Source organism: Lygodium microphyllum, chromosome 2 (genome assembly GCF_053477565.2).
Source record: "Lygodium microphyllum isolate KBCC chromosome 2, Lygodium_microphyllum_v1.1.10, whole genome shotgun sequence".
In the NCBI taxonomy this organism is placed as follows: domain Eukaryota; kingdom Viridiplantae; phylum Streptophyta; class Polypodiopsida; order Schizaeales; family Lygodiaceae; genus Lygodium; species Lygodium microphyllum.
In genome coordinates, this window is record NC_141136.1 from 72,596,505 (window position 1) to 72,619,242 (window position 22,738).

Here is a 22,738-nt window from a genome sequence, read left to right on the forward strand (position 1 = left end):
AAAAGGGAGGAGAAGAAAAGGAGGGAGAGAGACAAAGAGAAGAAAAGAAGAGAGAAAATAAGAAGAGAGAGAATTGAAACACATAGAAAAATAATCATAGAGAGAGGAAATATCAAATTTAAAAGAAAGAGAAAAGAAAAAATTTAAAGAGAAGAAAAAAAGGAAAAAATAGGAGAGAGAAGGAAAAGAGAGGAGGGAGAGAGAGAAAGAAAGAGACAAGAAGAATAAGAAGAAGAAAGAGGAAAAGAGGAAGAGAGATGGGAAAAAAGAGAAAAGAGAACAATCTTTTTTTAATTTAAATATATTTTTAAAGAGAGAGAGAGAGAGAGAGAGAGAGAGAGAGAGAGAGTCTAGAAGATAAAATTTAAAAGAGAGAGAGGGAGAGAAGAAAAAAAAGGAAAATTAGGATAAAGGGGAGGAGAGAGAGAGAATAAAAGGAGAGAGAGAGAAAGGAGAAGAGAGAGAATATAAACATAAATAGAGAATTATATATAGAAAAAATATAAAATCTACATACTTTAAGAGAGACTGGGGGGAAAGAAAGTGAAAGAAGAAGAAGAAGAAGAGAGAGAGAGAGAGAGAGAGAGAGAGAGAGAGAGAGAAGGGAAGAGAGAGAACATAAAAATTTTAAAAAGAGAATGAAGAGAGAGAGAGAGGAGAAGACGACGAAAAAAAAGGAAAAAAGAGGAGAGGGAGAGAGAAGGAAAAGAGAGGAGAGAGAGGGGAGAATAAAAGGAGAGAGAGAAGAAAGAGAAGAAAAGCAGGGAGAGAAAAAAAGGAGAGAGAGAGAAAGAGAGAGAGAGAGAGAGAACCAGGAGAGGAGAAAAAATAAACTAAAATAGAAGGCAGAGAGAGAAAATTAGACATAGGGAATTTGGAGGGAGAGAGAGTAAATTAAAAAATTAGAAAGAGAGGAAAAAGAGGAGAGAGAAAGATGAGAAATGGATTGTTGAGGCAACGAAGCTGCCGCAAAGCGGCCTAAACGCTAGTTGAATATTATAATTTCATGCATGGGGGAGGTGCTCACCCATGCATGAAAAGTGATTATACCCAATCATGTGCCATAGAAGTTTTGAAGTTTTATTCTCTTGTGCAATTTGTTCTCTTTTTATTTTTCTATCAATTATTGTCAATTGTACGATGAAGGCTAGCAACACAAAAGGGGAGATCGAAATTGCTACAAAGAATAAGTCTTTGGGTCAAGAATGTGGGTTAGGGCTTATTAGTCATCATGTGAAAAGGTTGGGAGGTTTCAAGCTTACTTTCAATCATGTGGATTCAACATGTTTAGACAAAATGAGAAGTTGGAAATGAGAAGCTTACCTTCTACGATGTGGATTGGGCATGTTCAAACAAAATGAGAAGTTCAAAATGTTAATATTGAATTCATGGATAGAATTATTCAAAAGTACGATACTTTGAAGTCATATGAAAAGAAGGTTGGGTCAATTGACCAACGTGCTACTAATATTGCAATCGACTTGACTACAACTTTGTACTAGGCATATCACATCATTCCAAGACTCCTAGCTCTAATTAAATTGAGAGAGTGTGACCCCCCTTGATAAGAAAGTCTTAATGCAAGCCCTACACCCCCCCCCCCCCCCCCCCTTCCCCTTTATAAGAAAGTCCTAATGCAGGCCCTAACATTCAATTGCCTCACATTATACATTATACAAGCCTCACATTTCCACTTGAAAGGGTAGGGATTTCTTATCTACACCACACACTACAAATGGTGACTTGGCAAGAACTTGCATACCTCTAATCGGAGTGTAAAACTTAAGTTCGCTCTTACACGAATAGTTAAAGCATATGTTCTTAGCCTCTTTATTACAAAAACATTAGCAATTATCTTCCAATGTTTCTATTGTACCTAGAGGTTTGGTGTAATATGTAAGACTTAAGTGCACTTTTGTATGAATAGTTAACCACATTTTTAAAGGCTCTTAAGAAGAGATTTTGGGTCATGACATGAATAGCTCTTACTAGTGTATAGGAGTTGGTATAATGAAACCTTAGAAAATGTGCATCAATCTTTGCAAATTCAACTTCCAAATCAAAGTAAGGGATCTTTGAATTTAGTAGCCCTTACTACTAAATTGATTTTGGGAAAAACTTGTTGAAGACATGCTTTGATATCTATACTATTAGTTAAGGAACGGTGGGGGATGGGTGCCACGTGGCAGCCCCTCACCTCCCCCACAAAAAACAAGGAGAACGCGAGGGCGGGTGTCACACGTCCAGCACACCCCCCCCCCCCCCCCCCCCCCCCCAAAAAAAAAAATCGAGCCCGCCTGCTTGACTTAGTCTCTCTCCTGTGTGGGCCCCCGCCCTTGGGAAGAATTTCGCATTATTTCCATACTCCTTATAACTAACCGATGTATTATGGATGAGTCTAACCTCCAAGATGGCTAGTCTCTGCACATTTTCTGCTTACGTGGGCAGCGTATTCCTCGTCTGGATCACACTGATTACTGTAGGCTTGAGCAATTTGCCTGTTGGGTGCTCTGCGGTGCGCCTCTACGCAGCGGGCAACGCTTCCTTCGTCGCTGGCCAGCGGGAGTCCTTCTGGCTGTCAGAGGCAGGGAATTACTCATTTGGGTTCTCTCCAACCAACGATGGCCAAGACCATACCGCGTACCTTCTCTCTGTTTGGCACTCCGCAGATCCAAACAGAACAGCGCTCTGGTGGGCCGGACTGGACGATGATCCCAGTGTTGCATCTGGTTCTACCTTTAATTTCACTGCTAAGGGTAGCCTTGAGCTTCACAGTCCCCAGGGTGCCTTGCTCTGGAGCAGCAGCACCGGCAGCTCTGCCTCTTACGCCCAGCTCCAAGACACAGGTAACCTCGTGCTCCTCCACGCAAACTCCACCTTGTGGCAGAGCTTCGATTATCCCCGCGACTCCCTCATGCTCTCGGACTTGCAGGATGACATCGTTGCCAATAAGTCTTTCTTGCTCCAATCAAGAAGCAATCGATCCTCTTTTGCTCCCGGTGGATTCCACATCGCAACTGATGCCTATCTTAATTTGTATTTCCATGCGGTTGATTCACTGGGGAACGATTTTATCTACGTGTACGCTAGCATGAATACCACTAGTGGTCTTTGGATCACACGAGACAACCTCATTCTCTTTCGCAGTGACACATCGAGTAATAAGATACAGAGAATGACTTTGGATTATGATGGAAACTTGAGAGCATACATGTGGGAATCCAATGTAAGCTCTTGGAAAGAGGTGTGGCAAATGTTAGATGGTAAGTGCTCGCTAGGCAGCCCATGTGGCCCCTTTGGAATCTGCACTGAGGTAGGGAGTAGCGTGAATTGCAGTTGCCCACCTGGTTACCAACCCCGAGTCGCAGGGGACATCTCACAAGGGTGTAAGAACCTTATCAATTTCAATGCCTCCTGTGGAACACAGCAGCATGCCACCAAGTACAACACAACTATGGTCGAAGTGGCTCATAGTGACTATAGCTACAATGATATTGAACACCAAAATAACGTGGGCTTGAATGATTGTAAAATGTTATGCTTGAGTGATTGTACATGCATGGCTGCATCATACAGAGATGATGGTGTTTGCTTTCTAAAAGGCAATAGTCAAGTTGGGTATCTTCTAAATGGGCACACTGCGGATTCCAACACTCTGCTCATCAAAGTGGTAGAAACCATAATTCCTGTGACAAACAGCAAACCGGGTCAGCCATGGGTGATAGGAGTTGGAGTTGGAGTTCCCATTGCCGCCCTATCGATGGTAGCTCTTGGCTGCATTGTCTGGCTGCGATGCAGAGGGAGAAGGACATCCTGGACACAGAGAAGGAGACATAAATTTGAAGGGCATGGACCAGTGAGGTATTTTGAATATAAGGAGCTGGTAGTGGCAACACGTAATTTTAGTGAAATGCTAGGGGAAGGAGGCTTTGGGGTAGTGTACAAAGGGTGGGTGAAAGTAGAAGGTATGAGTAGCATTAGGCATAACAAGAGATTGCTATTAAACGCTGGCAATGGGAGTAATCAGCAGATTGCAGTGGCAGTGAAATTGCTTAAGAGTGGTGTGGATGAAAAAGGGGGAGCTGGTGGTGGTGGCAGCGACACTGCAAGGACACAGTTTAGAGCAGAGGTGAAAACCTTGGGGGAGATTCATCATGTCAATCTGGTGAGTTTGTTGGGATATTCCTTTAGGAAGCGACGTGCAGGGGAGGAGAGGCTTCTTGTGTATGAGTACATGGACAATGGCTCACTTGACAAGTTTCTTTCTAGCTCCCAGCATGAGCTACTACCATGGTTCACACGCCACTCTATCGCCTTAGGTGCAGCGCGGGGGATAGCATACCTTCACCACGAGTGCAGCCCACCCATCCTGCACTGTGACATCAAGCCCCACAACATTCTCCTTGACAAACAATTCACAGCCAAGGTGGCTGACTTTGGCTTTGCCAAGCACTTCCATATGGACAGCTACATCACTATGTCTGGCATCCGTGGAACACGTGGCTACCTTGCTCCTGAGTGGCTTACTAGTCAGGAGCTAACCTCCAAGGTGGATGTGTTCAGTTTTGGCATGCTTCTTTTAGAGCTAGTGCGAGGTTTCAGGAGCGTAGATGACGCGAATACGCCATTAATGGAGTGGGCAGTTAGGTGTGTTCTAGAGGGAGTCATGGAGGTTCATAATCAGGAATTGAATAACAGTGAGCCCCAGAATGTAGATACTGCCTTGGATCTAACCTCTTCTACTGAAGAGCAGAATAATAGTAGCCAAGGATCCAGAGAGGCAGCTCAGAAGCTTCAGGTGCTCAAAGTAGGCATGTGGTGTGTTCAGTCCAATCCTTCAATGCGACCCGCGATGTCACGTGTTGTTCAGCTGATTGATGGAACGCTTCCAGTGGAGGATCCTCCTTTACCTCATCCTTCATCTTCTTTTATTCGCCCAAGCTCATTAGTTTCAGACAGTGATTATACAAACTCATCAGCAACAACCAGCACTAAACGCTATTCCTACTCCATGGTTTCTGCTAGATAGGTCCCTTTAACTGAGTCATGACAAAAATGATTTATATATGTGCCATCAGTTTGTGGGTCACTAGAATTATTCACAAAAGTGTGGCTTGATGTATGGGCAATTGCAGATGCATGTGTAGCATCCCTCCCAAAGCTTGTTATCTTTTCTTCATGTTATTGGTTGTGAGTTTCAGAGTCTCCCTCTTTGAAGACTAAGCACAGAAATGGGTCATCTCTTCATCAAAGGTGGGCTTAACTGTGCAATTATGGGCTAGCATACACTACACATCTGGCGTATTCTTCCTCACCCGATGCCAAAAAGCCTGTTTCTTACTGTCATGATCAAAAGACCTTAAGCTTGTTCATTAGATTCATTGTTATTGTTATGCTGAGCTTTCCCCCTTTTTTAAAAATGCCACCTCTCACCTTCTTCCAAATCCTCTGTATCATGACACAAACCCAAGTAGCTTGTAATTGCTGCATGGGCAACGGATGCATACTACGAATGCATTGCAGAGATTGACTGCCTCTTCTGCTCTATTCCTTGGCATTTTCCCAGGACGTTGGCAGAAGGGCAAAATGCCTTCGGAGGTGTGCTGTGCGAGTCTAAGACAATGTATAAGCAGTTGTGCCTTATCATCTCTCTCAGAATTAATATGCAGAGTATCATTGTTACAGTCGTCATTGGCATGCAACCCGTAATAAGATACAGTCGGACACAGCCATTCAGAACCGGAGACCCGAAACTACCCGTCCAGACACCGTAAGGGTAGTGTAACACCGGACTACACTTTCAAAGTATAGTTACATTTTTAGTAATAACGAGCATGCGTGATAACAATGCTCAACTTGCAAAGGTCGTAACCCTAAACCCTATTCCCTGATGCTTGCTACTTGTGTCGAAAAAGCAGCCACTTTGACAAGAGATTGTCCCAAGATGATGCAAACATAGCCCACTGAGGAAGGGAGTGTTGACTCTCAAAGACATAAGGAAACAACTGCAGACTTGGGGCTGAAGGTTCTGCAGGCACCGTTCAAAGTCAAGGAAATGGATAGAGGTAAACAGACACAAGAGTCGACCCCACAGATAGTTGTTGCCAAGACCAACCAGATGGAAAAATGAGAGAGTAATTAACCTAGTAAGATGGAGACTGCTGCCAAAAGAACCACCCCACAGAAGGAGAACCTCCCCCCTTAGCGAGGATGGATCAGTATCAGCAAGAGTAAGAAGAAGCAATAGAAGGTGTCGATCAAGCAGCTTGCTTGCACTCCTCTTGTTGATCGCACATTTTTGCGACTGTGAAGGGGCTAGAGAATTTGTCACTGATGTCAATAAATAGTGTGTCAATGCACAAGCAAATTGGCAAGGCGACCTTGCTCACATGGAATGTCAGGGGATTAACCTCTGACGTTAGGCAAAAAACCTGCTACAGATTAATTAGATTGCATAAACCATTGAGAGCATTCTCACCACTGGGCTTTCAGATTTTTGTGGATACTTGCCGCAAAGGTTAAGGAGGTACCTTGATTGTAGTCAAGGAGGAGCTCCACTCGAAATTGATCTGGAAGAGAGGAGACGGCATTGCACTAGCTATCAAGTTTCGTATCGTTGGGGAAGACCTCACCCCGGTATGAATCTACATCCCGAATATCTTTGCCAAGAGACAACAACTATGGGAGTTCATCAACAATCAAATGGACAACTCACCCACCTTAGTGGCGGGCAACTAGAACATGACCCCTAGGCAGGCTGGCAGGTCATATGGGGGGTGTACCATGATTGTTGCATGAAAACATACTTGGAGAGAATTGGAAAGCTCCCATGATTTGAGGCCCCTAGCCTTGGCCTTTCAACAAATTGATGTGACCCCCTTCACATGGCATGGCAGACATACTAGTCCAACATGGAGGGCGAGCCGATTTGATAGAGTTTACACTAATATGGATGCTTGGTGGCTAGGGAGCAGTACCAAAATTAGAAAACTTGCCTAGGAAACTACCTCAAATCACCTCCCACTCATTCTTTCCTTTAAGATGATTATTACAAGAAGAACAAACAATGGACCTCCCCCCTTTAAGATGAATATCTCATTTCTAAATGAAAGCAAATTCCTTAACAAATCCAAGTATACTTGGAAGAGAGCAGTCAATGAGTCACACTCCCTAGATTTTAAGTGGATGAAATCCTTGCAAGCAGGCTACACACCTTGCTAAAAGGCATGGAAGGACAAAAGCAACACAAAGAAGGCAACACATTGACCATGTGGCCCAGGCCAGAAACTCACTACTACTTACCCTAATGACCAACACATGAAGAGGATGGTGATGGTGGTAGAGCAACATATTACGGAACTGGAAGAGAATAGAGCTATTGCTACTAAGATTCAACTTAAGGGTTCATATGAACTCTTGGGGGACAATCTGTTTTCCATGTTTTTAAAGGTCATGAAGGCCAAACAAAGAAAGGAATCAATTGTTGAAATTGAGGATCAACAAGGGGATAGGATAGATGATTGAGGAATCATGCAAGTCTTCAAGGTGCATCTCTCCTCAATTGTGGGAAGTGAGTCCAAAGGAGGGGAATGCTACGAGGAGAGAGTTGCCCAATTTTTGTAGGAGAGACCCCTTTTACTTGAGAGACCTTTCACTACGGATGAACTTAAGTTTTGGCCCTAGATGCAATGAAGAGAGGCAAGACCCTTCAATTGGGCTAGAAAATCTAGAATGCTCCTTAAGGAATGTAATATTGGGATAAGCAAGTTGGTACCTAAGTTCCTTGATAGAGCCAAACCATCACACTCGAGACTTCTCACTATGTTGCCCTTCACCTACAAGATTCTTTCAAAAATCCTTTCATTGAGGATCAAATTTCTCTTAGCTAAAATTGTTTACCCTTGTCAATTTGGATTTGTTTTTGGTAGTAAGATCCAAGATGTTGTCCTCAATCTTGTCATATCCATTGATCATGCCCTTACCCTAGATGCAGATTTTGCACTGGTGAACACATATCTAGACAGTGTATGACAGGATGACCTGGCACTTCATCACATTGATGCTCACAACATTAGTTTTGGCCTTATATTCATCAACATTGCAAGAGCCATGTTCAATAATGATGCATCTTTTGTAATGGTAAATGGGCCAGTCTCTTCCCCCTTTCCACTTTAGAGGTCTATATGTTGAAATACTTGTTTGAGCATATGAAAGAGTGGTTTCTTATTGTATGAAAATATAATATGAATTGGCCTATAGCCATCCATAGCTATTGTGCTTGGAGAAGCTCAAAGACAAGGAAGAAGATGCTGCCCAAAGAAGCTCAAAGCTTGCAGTGTGGAATAGGTCTTCTCAAGCATGTTAAGACTTCAAGATCTATCTATTTGTCTATGTGTGTGATCGACAGTCTAACTGTATGTCCAGCTATACACAGCAAGTGTGGGACATTTAATAAGTCGGTGGTCTCTGACTTATCCACGGTTAGTACATTGGCTAGATGACCTAGTTGTAACTATTATGCTCTACTAGTTACTTGAGGGAAAATGAAAGAAATTGGGATGAGCTGACTGCTCACTCTATGTTGCTGCAAACCTACTATGTCATTTAACATGGTATCAGAGCCATGAACCATGGAATTCTTGAGAGCTTGTAGCCTGGCATTGGCATTGTAAAAGCTGGAACATGAATGAAAAATTTGAAGCTGCAAGGAAAAGAAGCCATAGCCAACATTGGAGAAGCGTGCATCAGATTTGGATCTCCTACACATGTTAGACTTGTTGATGTACGCATGAGGGATCATTGGCAAGTGATAGAGCCTATCATTGAGCTCATTTGTGGTTAGTATGAGCAGCAGTATGCAAACATGATGCATCAAATTTTCCCTTGAAAAACGTGAGTAGATCTGGCCACTACTAATCATCCACTTGCTTGAGCAATCATATGGGACATTTGAGGCATACATTAGAGCCTCCAGTGAAGGAACATTAGTTTGCAAGTGACCAACAACTCATTGACCATCAACAAGGTAGAAAACGTGGCATGTAGAAGTTGCACATGTTGTTCCTACAGCTATACCTGGACAGATCTGAAGGCAATCTTGATGTATAATGTATATGCATCCAATGTGACATATTACTTGCTAAATGGTTGAGCATTGGCATGAGCTCATGGAGCATTATGTATGTTGTAGCAAACTAATGTAAAGCAATTTGAATGTGACCAGCAAACCTATGTAATGCAGGATGAATACAATAGTTGTGTATGGCAACTCATAGGCAACACTAAGTCTCAACAAACAGTGATCATTGAAGAGATTATACTTGGTGGATGCTTGACAAAGCATATGTGTTATCTCTTATGTTTTTTGTCTTGGATTGGGAGTGTCAAATGCTCAGTGTTTGAAGATAATGACATGCTGAAAGATGTCCAAAAGTTTTTTAGCACTAATAGAGGGCACCGTTTGATCCATCAATGCTTTGGAATGATGGATATGACTATCAAGAATGCTTGATATATGTCTGTGCAATACCCATGTACACCTATGCATGATTAAAAGGGATTAAAAATTCAGTTTTGGAATGCATTACACTAGAAATTATAGGTTGAAATCTGTAATTTGAATGTATGATAGTTATCACTCGAAGGTTGAAACATATTGACATCCATTTGGTATCTATAAGGCTTGAGTCATGCCATTTGGAATGCATTTACAGATTTGGAAATTACGGGTTAAAATATGTAATTTGAATGTATGATAGTTATCACTCGAAGGTTGAAACATACTGACATCCATTTGGTACCTATAAGGCTTGAGTCATGCCATTGGAGCTATAGGTATTTTTGTGGGATATTGTGAGTATTAAATGCCCAAATTTGGACTGATTTGCTGCTAGTTATAACAGGTTATTAACTATTTTTATTAGCTAGAAGAATATTTACTTCCATACATGTACATGCACTGCAATGTGTCTAGATGGACATGTATGGATACCTGCATGTAGTGGAAATTGTCTAAGATGTTGTGGGCTATGTTGAGGCATAAATACCCTTGCTTTGGCTGAGAAAAGGCTATCTATTACACACAGTTTCTGTTCATAGACTACTTCTCTATTCATTGCTAGTTAGTGTGTTTACATACAAAGTATGCACTAAATGCAATCCATACAAATAGGTTGTTATACCTGGATGTATTGCCACTTGACTTGGGATATGGTTGACATGTTTATGGACTAAAATACTCTGATTTGAACAGAGGGTTGCTGTTAAAAACTGTCATTGAACTGGAAGGCTGAAATTGATCAGTTAAGAAACCTTGGTTTGTAGGAAGTCGAACAGTGTTTACAACATGACAAATGCAAACAAAACAGATAACATAACCTAGATAGCGGGTGAGAAACTTGACAGCAACAACTATGCCATCTGGAAGTTTTGCATGGAGAACTTTTTGATAGGAAAAGGATATTGGGATTTGGTAACAAGAGTAGAGGCTAAACCCAAATTGCCTACTGATAGGAATCCCACTCTAGATCAACTGAGAGCTTATAGAGCTTGGACGGAAAGAGCAGGTAGGGTTCTACATTGGTTGTCATTATGTATTTTGGATGCTATGGTAATGCAGATTATGAACTACGTCTCTCCAAAGGATACATAGAATACCTTGATCAGGTACTATGGCACTACCACAAGTGCTAGGAAGACAACTAAGCAGAAATTCAATAATATGGAGAGAAAGGGTAGGTCTATTCAAGACTATGTGACTGAAATCAAGACCATTGTATACCAATTAGCGTCCATTGGTACACATGTGGAGGATGAAGACATGGTTGCAGTTGCATTAAATGGCTTGGGGCCTGAATATAAATTTTTTGTTACAGCCATGATTATGTGGGCTAAAATGCGAGACTTTAATGAGCTTGTGGCATTGCTCATTCATGAGGAAGTCAAACTAGGATTGGCTACTGGTTCTAGTAGCTCTAAGAGCAAGGATTCTATCTTTTACTTGAATCAATGCGGTTGTGGCAGCTATGGTAGGGGATTTTATCGTGGCAGAGGAGCACCATAGAATATGTCTCATGGCAGTAATACCCAGCAGGGTTCAAATGCACGAGGAGGTGGTAAGTTTAGAGCTAGGGGGAGATCTAGCCCTAGGGTTAGAGAGTCCTAATAGCCACAACGTGTCTCTGACAATCCTAACAAGGATAAGGATTGCCATTACTGTGGCAAGTATGGACACATTGCCAAGGACTGCTGGAAGAAGTAGGGAAATCAGAAGAGCAAGAAACATGGACATTATGCATCGTCCAGCCATACAGAGGATGATTCTACAGATAGGTTGTTTGCCATGACTTATGTGCAAAACAGGACTGCTAAGAAGTCAAATGCATATGATCTTTGGTACATTGATTTGGGAGCATCGAATCATATGACACCTCATGGTGTCTGGTTCACAGATATGGTGCCTGACAAGAGTGGCTATGTATGCACAAGCAATGATACGCAACATAGCATTGAGAACAAAGGCATAGTACCTTTGGTGATTCATGATGGCAAGAAGAAGAACCTGCATGATGTGTTGCATTTCCCATCCATTACAAAGAATTTTCTGTTTGTGGGTCAGATGATTAAGCAGAATTTGCAATTCCATTTTAATAAGCATGGTTGCTTCATTGAAGAGTTTGGTAATGGCTGCAAATTGATTGCTTGCGGTCATAGACATGGCAGAATGTTCACATTAGATGCCACTTTACCACAGTGAAATCAACAATGTTTGCTCATTGTTTAGGCATAGTCAAAGACCTAGAAATATGGCATAAGAAAGTGGGGCATGTAAATATTCAACAGGTTGCAATTGATGCAAAAGAGACAGCTTGTTATTGGCTTACCAAAGTTTACCTACACTGATCTTTGTTAGGTATGTGATGCCTGTCAATTTGGTAAATAGTCATGATTGCCTTTTGTCAAGCATGTACGAAACAACACGAGGCCTTTGCAGTTGGTCCATTCTGATGTGTGGTGGCCAACCCATAATGCATCTATGGGAGGCTCTAAATACTATGTGACCTTCATAGATGACTTTAGCTGCTATACTTGGGTTTATATATTGAAAGCAAAGGATGAGGTGTTTGTTGTTTTTAAGTAGTTCAAGAAGCGGATTGAGATAGAATTTGATTGCTACATCTCTTTTCTGAGATCCGATAGTAGTGGAGAGTATGTATCACATGAGTTTGATAGTTTTTTGGCTCAAAAATGGTATTCGTAGGTAGCTTACATGCACCTACACTCCACAACAGAATGGAGTAGCTAAATGGAAGAATAGGGTATTGATGGAAGCTACCCGTGCTATGATGAATGAGAAGAATATGTCGCTTTACTATTGGGCTAAGGCTGTTATGACAACCATGTACCTTTTGAACATGACTCCCACTACAAGCATTCATGATGTGACACCCTTTCAGAAGTTGTATGGCTACAAACCTAATGTCAGTCACATGAAAGTATTTGGTTGTATTGCTTATGTCCATATTCCTGATGAAAAGAGAAGTAAGTTGGATCCGAAAGCACATACGTTTGTCTTTATTGGTTATACGTAAGAAAAGAAGGCATATAAATGTTTTGATCCCTCTAATTGGGAGACACTTGTGAGCAGGGATGTTATATTTGATGAGATGGCTACTTGGTATGCAACACCTATAGCAGTACTATTTGACATGCCTTCTTCACATGCTTCTACAATTGGTTCATAGTAGAGTACTACATTGACAGGTCCTAGGGTTACGAATGTATCACCCCTTATATTTCCATGGACAGGGAGATTGCGGAGTTTTGGCTTATCGTCCATTGACACCACTATGTCAGTGAGGGGGAGATATGACATGATGGACATCAAAGGGAAATAAAAAAATTTTGATGATACACTCGGCATGATGACTTCAGGCTATGACTCAGCTGATAGTCTTGACAATGAACTTGGTATTCCTGCTGTGTATATGCGTGGTACTCAGTAGCAAAGCATGTACATTCTGCCTCATGAGAGAGGGGAATCTAGTAGTACACCACAACTTAGACGCTCGCAGAGGGTTAGGTATCCTGTGGATAGACTGACTTATAGTGGTTACTTTGTGAAGTATTATGCTTATATGATGAAGGTTATGGAGGTTAAAGAACCTGCCACTTATGATGAAACAATGATGGATAAGAATTGGTGCACAGCCATGGATGAGAAAATGGCTGCCTTGGTTGAAAATAGCACTTGGGATCTTATTCCATTACCAGATAGGAAAAAGACCATTGGTTGTAAATGGGTTTATAAGAATAAGTGCAAGTTGGATGGCAGTGTAGAGAGGTACAAAGCCAGTAGGCTGGTCGTCAAGGGATATGCTCAGCAACATGGTCTAGACTACGAAGAAACTTTCAGCCCTATTGCCAAGATGCCAACCATACGAGCAGTGATTGCATTGGCATAATGAAAGAAATGGGATGAGCTGACCGCTCACTCTCTGTTGCTCCAAACCTACTCTGTCATTTAACAAATCAAGGTATAGCTTTCTATTGTGCTTATTCTCTAGTCCAGTTTGAAGGCTTCCATCATCAAAGGGAGGAAGAAGGGTAGCCATTGAAGCATCATTATAAGGTTTTTTTGTCAAGTTTCTTGTGTTGCTTGCCAAGCAAGGGATCAACTTAAACCCCCAACTTAAGGGGGCTACGTAAGGGCCTTGTTTAAGGGGTATCTTTATCAATCAAGCTCAAGGTCTGCTTCCACCATAAGCACAGAGGTTGCTTCTCTATCACACAGAGAGAAAGAGAGAAGAAGTTGAAGCTTGGCAGCCTCTTAATTATACAAAATAGGATGTGAGGGTGTATTTCAGCTTATCTCGTTACTGTCACAACACTTCTGAGACTTGGCGAATCTGTGCCGTTTTTTAAACGATCAATAGCTATACGAGATAAGGGTTACTATCCTTGTTTTAATATTTCTTTACAAGGTTTAAAGATCCCTCTTTTTTGAACCCTTTTCACACTGTATTTGTCAAATAGTTTTCCTTTTTAAAGACTTGTTCACACGAACTTGTTATTTGCAAGGGTTGATCACACTATTTACTAGTTGATGTCCCGTTGTCACAGCATGTAGGGTTGAAGATCACCACATGGGTTTGGCAAGAAAACTGGACAAGATAGATAGAGATGTGTCTTCAAGAGATAAGTAGATTACATTGAATGTTTAAAGGTTCAAGAGGTACTTCACGGTCAATCAAAGGGGTTTGAGAGAGAAGAATGTATGGGGGTTCAAGAGCTTAGACTCCAAAGATGGTAGAGATAAGAGAAGGGTTGAAGGTTTCAAGCCAAGCTTTCTTGAAGATGTTAATAGAGCTTCCAACTGCATGTTCTTAGCAAATATCACAAGAGTATTATCTCATAAGTTCTAACTCAAATCAAGCTTGTTTTCTTGACTGTAAGAGCAATCACAAATTATAAAATCAAGTACAATATGCTGTCATGTATCATAAACAACTTTGCATCCCATCATTCATACATGATGCCATAGCATGAATCAACTTTGCATGATTACATTCAATGTAGACTGTTAGGGACAAAAGCTTATGAGTCAATTACAAGGCTTGTAGGGCAAAGAAACTTGCTTCAAGAGAGCTTCAAATTGAGTTCTTGATAAGGATAAGTTACCACAACCAAGAAATAAAAGAAAAAGCTCCTCTTAATTAAACTCAAAGCATCTATGAATGATCTACAAACATTGCCCTACCATAGGGGCACATAATACTTTCATATTTTGACAAGATGTCTTCTGTAGAGTAAGAAATCAATTAAAAGAACAATGATGTAGCTAATTCTCTTAATATGGCTGAAGATTTCAGCCCCAAATCAGCCCAAATATATTTCAAAATTCACCTCTAATGATAGCATAAACTTCCCCTAACACGATGTCAGTGCATTTGGTGTCGAGAGTCCACCACGGGGGTAAGAGACAACAAGGCGAAGGTAGATTCAGGGAGAGGAGTAGATGGAAGAGAAGGGGTTTGAAGAAATTGAAGGCATAGAAGAATACTCTAAAAAAGAATTAGAAAATGTAGAAGAATACTAATAGAGATTAAGCTTGTCAGTTTATTCTTGCATTATGAGAAGATAAAACTCTAATAGAAAAAAACATGTATAAAATAATACCTTCCTCTATGCTGCTCAGATCGCCAATCTGATGTGTCCATTGGCTTCGAAAGGGGGGTTAAAAACCAGGACATGTGGCCAGAATTCAGCCAGATCACTCTTTCTTCATCTCCCACTCTGGAGTGATGTTCACTGCCTGAAAACAACGATCGCGCGTTGCGTGATTTCGCCAATCTCTCTTTTTACATAAAGTTCTCTAAAATTAGCTGAAAGCTACATGCTTTCTTTTATATGTTATCATAATCTAGAAGTTCTCTACAGTTTTATGGACTTTTACAAGAGATAAATCTAAAATATCAAAAATTGGCTAAAACTTGTCCAAAAATTTAATATTTTTGAACCATGGACACTAACACTAATGTCTACAATGGCATTGGCTCTCTAAATCTAATATTTTTGAACCATGGACACTAACAATAATGTCTACAATGGCATTGGCTCTCTAAATCTATAAGGAAGCCACACTCTAGAGTTTTTCACACGATGTGCAGGTAGTGGCATGACATCCACCCCCTCCTAACCTGCACACCCTTTGGCATGTGCCAAAGTCTTACAGATCTGTAGTGTTAGAAAAAGTATCTTCTGCCATGTCAATGTCTTCATCTTCTGCCTCTTCTTCTTCCTCTATGTCTTTATGCTCGTGAATTATATCCAAGTCTTCTAACTCATACATTGAACTTTCTCTTCGTTTGAAGAGCTTGATTCTTTTTCTAGCTATGGGTATCTTCATGCTTGTTCCATCCAATTTAGCCATGAATATGTGGCATTGTCATGAATGACCTTTACCACATACGGGCCAAACCAATGCTTTACCATCTTCCTAGAAGCACTGTATTGATTATCTAGGATGCTGTCATAGACAAGCACCCAGTCATTTTCTTAAATTGCTCTTGGCCGAAGTCAATGTCGCTTATCAAATCTTCTTTTGTTCTTTAGTCTTGCTATCTTTAGCTTCTCATAGCTGCTTGAACATCTTCAGGCCTTCTTTCTAGTTGCCATATGCGCAAAGTCAGCAACTCTTCTCTATTGATGCTTTCCTCCCAAGGTAGAAGACTCCATGTGAAAATAGATTCTTCAATTGGCATAATTGGTTGTTGTCCATGCATAACTTCAACTAGCATATAGCCAATTACTGTACTATGAGTAGTCCGGTCAGCCCATAATGCAAAAGGTAGCATTTTAGGCCATTCTTTGATATTTCCTCTACAAGATTTTGCAAGAGCTTTGAGAATAGGTTGGTGTCCCCTCTCACTTTTCCCATTTCCTTTAGGGATGAAGACTGATGTTAAAGCCAACTTAATACCCAATTGAGCAAAGAAGTTGCGTGCCTCATCACCATCCAACTCTCCTCTATCTACAATTACTTTACCCACACAACCATATCTACAAAACACATCTTCAAGCAAAAAATGACAAACAACTTGAGTGGTCTTGGTTATTAAGTCTTTTCCTTCAACTTGATTGGTTAGATCCTCTATTGCAAGCACTAAATATCGCATATTCCATATTCGTGTAGACATGGTTACAAGTTCAATAACCCATCTATAATGTATAGACAAGGGATAAGTCGGTTGTAACCCATCTCGATGCTTGACCATAGAATACATTTGACACACATAACAGGTTTCAATAAAATGTGCTATGTCTCGATACATGTTTTGCCATCAATACTTTTCTTTGACTTCACTAAAGGTTCCCCATATGCCTCTACAGCTAGCCCACAGGCTTTCATGAAATTCCTTTGTTACCTGTTGTTGCAATCTTTTGTTACCTAAAACTCGAACATGCGCTTCTTTCTTCTTCTTTGCGTGCTTCCATAGATACCCTTCTTTAAGAAAAAAGCCATAAGCTTTCCTCTTAATATGCTTGAACTCTTCATCAGTCCAAGACTTCTCCTTCTTCCTTGTGCTCAAATATTGGCTAATCTTCTTCATTATCTTCTTCAAAGAAATAAACTAGAACTTAAGCAATGCAATGAGCATGCTGGCTTCTAGTTTACCACCCTTCTTCCATAGATAAATATTTGATCTTTATTGATGTATGCTGATTTATAGCAGTACCTTTTCCTATTCTTACTGTACTTAATGCTATACCATTAAAAAGATTAGCTTCACCTGCAAGATTCAGCTTTGGGTTTGTATATACGGCAAACTGAAAAGGTACTTTCAGTAGCCATGGAATGAAATTCAGCAAGTATAGATTCTTCAGCTTCGTCTTCTTCCATACGCTCTTCTTCATTGTCATATCTTGCACATGATAGCATGTCAGCAATTGGATTTTCCTTTCCTACAATATGCTTTAATTCGGGGTTGAGAGATGTAATATATGCAATCCATCTTAACATAGCAATGTCAGGTGTAGAGTAGTTAGCAATCATGTACAAGAGTGGAAGACAATTAGTTTCTACCACTACAGAAGCACCTATAAAGTATTCACGATCACACTTTAATGCTGTTACAACTCCCCACAATTCTCTTTTTACTTGTGCATACCTTATTTGACGTTCATTGAGAACCTTTGCCCAAAACAAATTGCATACATGTTACCTTCAAGGTCTTCTTGGCCAACAGCCCATCCTATCCCAATGGGACTTGTATCCACAGTAAGGATGATAGATTGACCATTTGAATAATCGGCCCTTTTGAGAGTGGGGGCTGAAATTAACAACTTCTTTAGTTTGCGTATAGGGAGAGTATGCTCTTTCCCCCAAGAGAATCTTTGGCCTTTTCTGAATAATTGACAAAGATTTTCGGAGACATGAGCAAAATTGTCAAGATTGTGGGAGAGAAGGAAGGAGTCTCGCTTGAAGCTTTCTTGCTTGCACAATGGGGGAAGACACACAAGGGTGGAGGCTGAAAACAGTTTTCCTCTTCTTAGTTGTGTAAGCCAAAAGAACTCAAGTACAAAGAAATAGAAGAACCCTCTATATGGGTCTCAAAACCAAACTCAACTAACTAAGGTGGCATACTAACTGAGCCACGAACTAGAGTAGATAAGGATAGCTATCATGTAGCTATTATTCATGGGCGGTGTACCAACCGCATCTGCAACTGACACGTCGGTGACATAAATGCACAACGGTCACCCTGGCGTATCACGAGTGGAGCTCGATATCTCAACACTCCCCCTCGAGCTCAATCCCAATTCCTGCACACCAAGCAGGTCTCTGAACTTGCGCAGCTTCTCTGCGCCCAATGCCTTCATGAATATGTCAGCTACCTGATCCTCTGTGCTGACATAAACTAGATCAATAAGACCTAGTAAAACCCTCTCTCGCACATAGTGATAATGCACCTCAATGTGCTTTGTTCTAGCATGATAGACTGGGTTATTTGCCAAGTGTATACTACTCATGTTGTCACAATAAATGACAACCGGCCCATCTGTAGGCTGATGCATATCATAAAGTAGCTTATGCAACCAAGCTACCTCACATGCAGCCATTGCTGCGCCCCTGTACTCGGCCTCTGTGCTCGACAAGGCAACTGTAGGCTGTTTCTTGCTGCTCCAAGTGACTGCAGTACTCCCAAAAGAGAACACATATCCACTGGTAGATCGTCTATCAGAAATACTACCAGCCCAATCAGCATCAGTGTATCCATGCAACTGTATCTGAACCCCAATCTCATAAAATAGTCCATACTGCAATGTGGACTTCACATACCTGAGTATGCGTCTAGCCGCATCCAAATGCGGTTTCCTTGGAGCCTGCATAAACTGACTTACCAATCCAACAACATAGCTCAAATCTGGCCTGGTAATAGTCATATAAATCAAGCTTCCTACTATGCGTCTGTTCATAGTAGGGTCTTCTAGAAGCTCACCTGCATCTGTGCTCAGCTTCACATTCTGCTCCAAAGGAACTGAAATAGGCTTACAGCCTGTCATCCCATATTTGGACAGCATGTCCAATCCATATTGCCTCTGCAAGAGCTGTATCCCACTTGGTGATCTAATCACCTCAATGCCCAAGAAATAACGCAGCTCTCCCAAATCCTTCATCTCAAACTTATGCTTCAATAGCATTTTCACATGAAGGATATCTTCATCACTGTCACCTGTCATAATCAAATCATCAACATAAATGACAAGTAGCATAATACCTTTCTCTGTTTTTCTCACATAAAGTGAGAAATCTGCCTTGGAAATTTGAAAGCCAATAGTGACAAGATACTGTCCTATCTTGTCAGACCATGCTCTAGGTGCTTGCTTCAAGCCATACAAGGCTTTCTTCAACCTGCAAACAAGCTCAGGATGAACAGCATGCACATAACCTGGTGGCTGCTCCATATAGACCTCTTCTTGCAAATCACCATGCAAGAAGGCATTCTTTACATCCATCTGATATAAAGACCATCCCTTTGATGCAGCCATAGCAATGACCGCTCTTACGGTTGCCATCCTTGCAACCGGACTGAATGTTTCTTCATAGTCAATACCATATGTTTGTGCATACCCCTTGACTACTAATCTTGCCTTGTATCTGTTCACAGAACCATCTGCATTGTGCTTCACCTTATAAACCCACTTACAGCCAATTGCATTTTTACCTTTAGGCAAAGGTACCAATTCCCATGTAGCATTTGCTTCCAAGGCATCCATTTCTTCATCCATGGCTTTCTCCCATTTTTCTTTTCCCATGGCTTCCTCAAAAGAAGTGGGTTCTGGTTCCTGTATCACTTTAACCATATATGCATAGTGAATGGCTGTAAATCCATCATATTTCAGCCTATCCACAGGATACCTAACTCTGGTAGACCTGCGCAAAGTGGGTTCACTCCCAGGTGCTCTCAAAACATCCCTGGTCTTCCTTACTCCAGGTGTAACAATAGAAGGAATACCCAACTCATCATCAATGCTCTGTTCTGAGCCACTGGATTCACCATCCACATAAGAGTGACCTGCATTCACATCAAACATGGGCTGATCAACCTTCTCTTTTCCTTTTCGTGATACCTGCATACCACTATCTGCATTACTTTGAGAAGATTCTCCTGATCTCAATCTGCCTGTCCATGGCGAAGAATGTGAACCACTGCTAGAGGACGCTCCAGGTCCACTAATATTTTGTGACTGCTGCTGTGAATTCTGTGCAGCATTACCATTTTGTGCATCTACATCATCAATCACATTTACTGGTTTATACCAGCTACTCATCTCATCAAAAACAACATCTCTGCTCACTGTAAACTTACGAGTAGAAGGGTTATAGTATCTATACCCTTTTTGCTGCAAAGAGTAACCAATAAAGATGCACTTCTCAGCTTTTGGATCCAACTTGGATCTCAGCTCATCTGGCACATGTACATAGGCAATGCAACCAAAAATTTTCAAATGAGAAATATCTGGTTTCCTACCAGTATACCTCTCCTCTGGAGTCATTCCATGTATTGCTGCAGTGGGAGTCCTGTTCATTATGTAGACTGCTGTAGCAACTGCTTCAGCCCAATAAAAATCTGGCAAGTCTTTTTCATTGAGCATGGCACGAGATACCTCTCCAATATGCCTGTTTTTCCTTTCTGCAATTCCATTTTGTTGTGGGTTATAACTGCATGAATATTGCTGCTTTATGCCATGCTCCTGCAAGAACTTTGCAAACTCATTTGAGAGGTACTCTCCCCCTCCATCTGACCTCAGGCATTTTATTTGCAGACCTGTTTCTTTTTCAGCCATAGCTTTAAGGGTTTTGAAATGCCCAAAAACTTCACTTTTCTTTTTCATAAAATACACCCAAACTTTTCTGCTATAGTCATCAATAAAAGTGACAAAATAATGACAGCCTCCAAGAGATGCAGCTTTAGTAGTCCACACATCAGAGTGGATTAATTCCAATGGCTTCTCACTCTCTTGAACATGTCTAGGAAATGGTTTCCTTGCCTGTTTTCCAAACTGACAGGCTTCACATACCTTATGCATTTCTGCAACCTTGAATTTTGGCAATCTTGCAACAATATTTTGGGCCTGCATTGATTTAAGTCGCTGTACATTAACATGACCAATGCGTTTATGCCAGATATCAATATCTGCAACTACACCGGTCCCATGTGCAAACATTGCTGCACTCAATTCAGACATGTCTGCATCCAACGTAAACATTCTGCCCTTCTTCTTTCCTTTTGCTATCAAGCGACCTTTATTTTTCATATCCTCAACAAAGCATCCATGAGGATTAAATCTGACCTGCAAGCCCTGCTCAACCATTTGACCGACAGAAACCAGATTCTTGGTGATATTCGGGACATGAAATACATCGGACAGGTATTTCTTTTTCCCATCCTGCATAGACAAGGGAATTTTTCCAATCTGCACAATAGGATGTGCAGTATCATCACCAGTCTCCACAAATCCTGGTTTTTCCATTTTCCTTGCATCCTCCATCCATTCTGCATGACCTGTCATGTGGTTTGATGCACCTGAGTCAACATACCATACATCATTGCTTTCTTCTGCACTTGTCACAGAATTGTTCATGTGCTGCACCATGAACAAATGCTCATTTCTGTCATTACCCTGTCTGCTAGAAGATGCATAATTCCCTTGTTGCAGTTTTCCATTCATGATGTCATTCTGCTTTTTATAGCAGTCTTTAGCCATATGACCCATTTTACCACAGTAGTAGCATTCAACATTACTGTTTGCATTTTGACCTCTTTGCCATCCACCACGACCTCTTTGGCTCCCCCTGCCTCTAGAGTTACCACGTCCTCCTCCATAGGACTGGTTTTCTTGAGTTTGCTGCATATTCTGATTTCTACCACGGCCTCCAAATCGGCCTCCTCTACCTCTGCCTCTACCTCTTCCAGCATTTGAGTAGAAGACAGCTTCTTTTGAAGTTCCTCCTGAAGAAGATGCACCACCATTTCTCTGTTCCTCAGAAATTAGAAGAGCAATCAACTCCTCAAAATCAGGAAATCTTTCACGAACTGAAATGGATGTCCGAAACTGTGCATAATCCTTTCCTAGACCATTCAAGGTCACGGAAACTAAATCATCATCTTCCACTGGCGACCCAATGGAAGCAAGTGCATCTGCAATCTTCTTCACCTTCATGTGGTAGTCGTTGATGCTCATATTTTCTCTTTGCACATTATGCAACTCTTGCTTGAGCTGCATTTTCCTGGCTTGCGTATTTGTGCTATACATTTTTGACAAAGTATCCCATGCCTCCTTTGGCGTACTTGCATCCTGAATATGCACAATCATAGAGTCTGAAATACTGATAGACAGCCAGTACATAACTTTCCTAGCTCTCTCATGCCATGCTTTGAATGCCTGCATTTGTTGTTGATTGGGAACATCAGGAAGAACTGGTTCTTCTTCATTTCCTGCAACAAATTCCCAATATCCTTTTCCCATAAGGAAATTCGTCATTCTAAACTTCCATGCTTGGAAGTTGTTCTTGTCAAGCTTTTCAGTTACAATCTGTGAAAGAGAATCAGACGCCATTACAGAATCCTGCAAAAAATTCTGTCACTGTAGAGAACACAGCTTCAGCCTCACAAGGGCAAATCTGCAAAACTGACGAAAGTGGTATTTAACCACACAGTCACTTCCTAGTGAC

General features: G+C 41.2%; 1 protein-coding gene across 1 annotated transcript; it reads left to right on the forward strand.

Annotated features, from left to right (window-relative positions):
* The first annotated feature begins 2,366 nt into the window (after positions 1-2,366).
* On the forward strand, positions 2,367-9,251 carry LOC148039884 (G-type lectin S-receptor-like serine/threonine-protein kinase At1g34300). Its single transcript, XM_087695055.1, has 2 exons — positions 2,367-2,846; positions 2,933-9,251. The coding sequence occupies exons 1-2, from the start codon at positions 2,622-2,624 to the stop codon at positions 5,027-5,029; spliced, it is 2,322 nt and encodes a 773-aa protein (XP_087551181.1). The 5' UTR covers positions 2,367-2,621; the 3' UTR covers positions 5,030-9,251.
* Positions 9,252-22,738: the final 13,487 nt, after the last annotated feature.